Below are 2,926 nucleotides of genomic sequence, written 5' to 3'. Positions count from 1 at the left end.
AAGCCTACAACATAACTTAGAACAACATTAAAAATCAATGGTCCTAATATAGAGCCTTGAAGCACCCTGACAGAAACGACAATTTTACCTAGATAGTAGTAAGTTGCAATATTATACAAATTGATACAGTTAGCGCCACCCAAATGTGAACGGCAATATTGTACCGTGTAATTTAGACTTCAAATCATGGTCATCGTAAAATTCAATAGTTGTCAAATATATATGTCACTTAGAGCAAACAATGAAATGTAAACAAGTAACGTGAAATATGCAGGAGCATTTAACTGAGGCGCAAAGATCAAGGGCTGTAGCTAAATTAGAAGATAATTGGTCTTTGAATGAAGTGGATACTGATTTAAATGTCAGTAAGAGTTTTTATATTAAATAACGCTGGCAAGAAGAACAAAGATTACAGATATATCAGGCAAGGTGTCGGGAAGGTTTCCAGTGACGCGGAAGACAATGCCTTGGTCGAATTTATCCATCAGAATATCCTCTGTGTTACGCCACTAAGAAAAGTTTGATTTACTACGATAAAATCCAGATGAAATTTCCATAACAACCAAAATCCGTTCACATTTGGGTGGCACCAACTGTACGTACCTATCAATCCTATCATTAAGATATATGATTTAAACAAATTTTTATGCTAACTTATTTAATTGTTGCGGTGAAGTGGTTTGGTATATTGCAGCAAAAACAAGAACGTCGATCACATTATGTAAAAAATAATAAATTAATTTCAGTTACACGTCCTGAAATAAAACATTGTTGATGGAAACTTATCTGCAATAGATTGAATCGAAGAGGAGGGTTTCAAAAGCTTTTAAGTACCANAATCCAACACATTCTCTGCGACTGTAACTTCTCTTATCTGGACCGCCTGTCAGATAGTCCAGATTTAACTGAGTTCTTTTTTATTCAAGAATTTGAAAAAACACCTCGGTACATAATTTTGTGACACTAACAAGTTGAAAGGGATGCCCATTTTGTAGTAGAACTATATATATTTTTTTGATGAATTAAAGTTGTTGCAGAGCAGGTGCACAAGTACGTTAGTATCGACATAGATTACCTATGTTAAAAAATAAAATTTTCTAAAAAAAGTCTTGTTTCGTTGTTAAGGAAACAACTTTTCTAATGCCTTCATAGTTTCAGTTTCCTTACATAATGTCAATCATATTTTTTTTCAGGGTCGCTTTCGCAGGCTGCGACAGTGCGATTAGCAGATAACATTTATGTCCCCTTCTCTCAGTTGTTGCCAACTGTTCATCCTGATGATATAGTGGTGGATGGGTGGGACATAAGCTCTCTCAATTTAGCAGAAGCTATGGAGAGAGCACAGGTGTTAGAGCCAGCTCTCCAGCAGCAACTGAAGCCACTAATGCAGGGGTTGAAACCAAGACCATCAATTTATTTATCAGAATTCATTGCTGCCAATCAGGTATGTAGAAATCATACAGGGTTCTTTTTTACTTACAATTTTTCCACTTCTTGATCTGTGGTATCTTCAGCAATAAATTCGCATCTTTTCCATAAATGAATTTCTGTATAACATGTCATAAAGTAAAGTGAATAATGACTGAAAGATTCAGAGCTAGGAACTTGTTCACATTTACATTGACAATTCTGCCAACACTGGCCAATAATACCGTCTGCAAATATGTCGCTGTATTGCGTAATATAGAATTTCAAACTATTTGCTTTTGTCGATTACAATTGTAGTCGACATTTGCATTTAAATATCATTTTGTTTCTTATTTTAGAAATCTCGGGCAGATAATGTAATTAGTGGCACAAAGGAAGAACAATTAGAGCAGATCATGAACGATATTGCTCAATTTAAAAACTCGACCAACGTAGACAAAGTCATAGTATTGTGGACTGCAAATACAGAATGTTTCAGCAATGTTATAGAAGGTGTAAATGACACAGCTGTAAACATAAAGGCAGCTATTGCCAAAGGCCACCCAGAAATTTCACCGTCAGTATTATTTGCGTATGCGTCCATCGCGATGGGTTGTACCTACATCAACGGGTCTCCTCAGAATACCTTCGTGCCAGGAATAATAGAGTTTGCTGAAAAACGAGGTGTGTTCATTGCTGGAGATGACTTTAAATCCGGACAGACCAAGATTAAAAGCGTTCTCGTGGACTTTTTGGTTGGAGCTGGCATCAAACCTGTCAGTATCGTAAGCTATAACCATCTGGGAAATAATGATGGTAAAAATTTGTCATCACCCAAACAGTTTAGATCCAAAGAGGTGAGTACAATGAAGATGTCAAAGCAATGCTGCAATTTTCACACAATTAAGTGCAATATTTACAGTCACTATTCAAAATGTAAATAATATTCTGAGATAGATTTATCTATCTCTGTTCATTGAAATTTTCGTATATTCTTTCCATTTTTTAATTTTTTAATTCTAATTTTGTTGAAGAGCGCGCTTAATTTTCGAATTGTGTTAACAAATTACTGATGACATCGGTTATCTTCCAGATTTCTAAGAGTAATGTTGTTGATGATATGGTAGAGTCAAACGATATTTTGTTTTCTCCAGGAGAAAAACCAGACCATGTTGTGGTGATTAAGTATGTTCCATACGTAGGTAAGCATAAGCAAAATGATCAAGTTTTTCCTTTATGTATTATCAAATATTAAGGACCCTTAATTTTCTTTTAACAATTTTCCAATTCTTGCGGAATGGACAACAATAGAAATGATATATTATATAATCATATAGTGAAATTATTAGAAGTCCCTTAGAGGTTGTTAATTAATAATTAAAATTTGGCGCGCAAAATTGTTTGAAATGACTGTTTGCTGCCGCGCTAATTTGAGACGTCATTTAGTGCGATTGAGAATCGAAAATATGAATGACAAGAACAGGAGTATAATAAATAACAAAAGTTCTAGATCTAGAGA

The 2,926-nt window shown here is 34.7% G+C and overlaps 1 protein-coding gene across 1 annotated transcript; it reads left to right on the top strand.

Moving 5' to 3' along the window:
* Positions 1-268: 268 nt before the first annotated feature.
* LOC111693034 (inositol-3-phosphate synthase 1-A-like) lies at positions 269-2,609 on the top strand (the record flags this gene model as incomplete). The annotated part of the gene is made up of 4 exons (XM_023457172.1): positions 269-365; positions 1,194-1,444; positions 1,767-2,264; positions 2,501-2,609. Coding segments are annotated over exons 1-4 (955 nt in total), but the record flags the coding sequence as incomplete, so codon positions are not given.
* Positions 2,610-2,926: the final 317 nt, after the last annotated feature.

Source organism: Anoplophora glabripennis, unplaced genomic scaffold (assembly GCF_000390285.2).
Source record: "Anoplophora glabripennis isolate ALB-LARVAE unplaced genomic scaffold, Agla_2.0 scaffold6836, whole genome shotgun sequence".
NCBI classification, from domain to species: Eukaryota; Metazoa; Arthropoda; class Insecta; order Coleoptera; family Cerambycidae; genus Anoplophora; species Anoplophora glabripennis.
The sequence above is the reverse complement of the archived record's forward strand: the minus strand, read 5'-3'. Positions and strand labels throughout refer to the sequence as shown.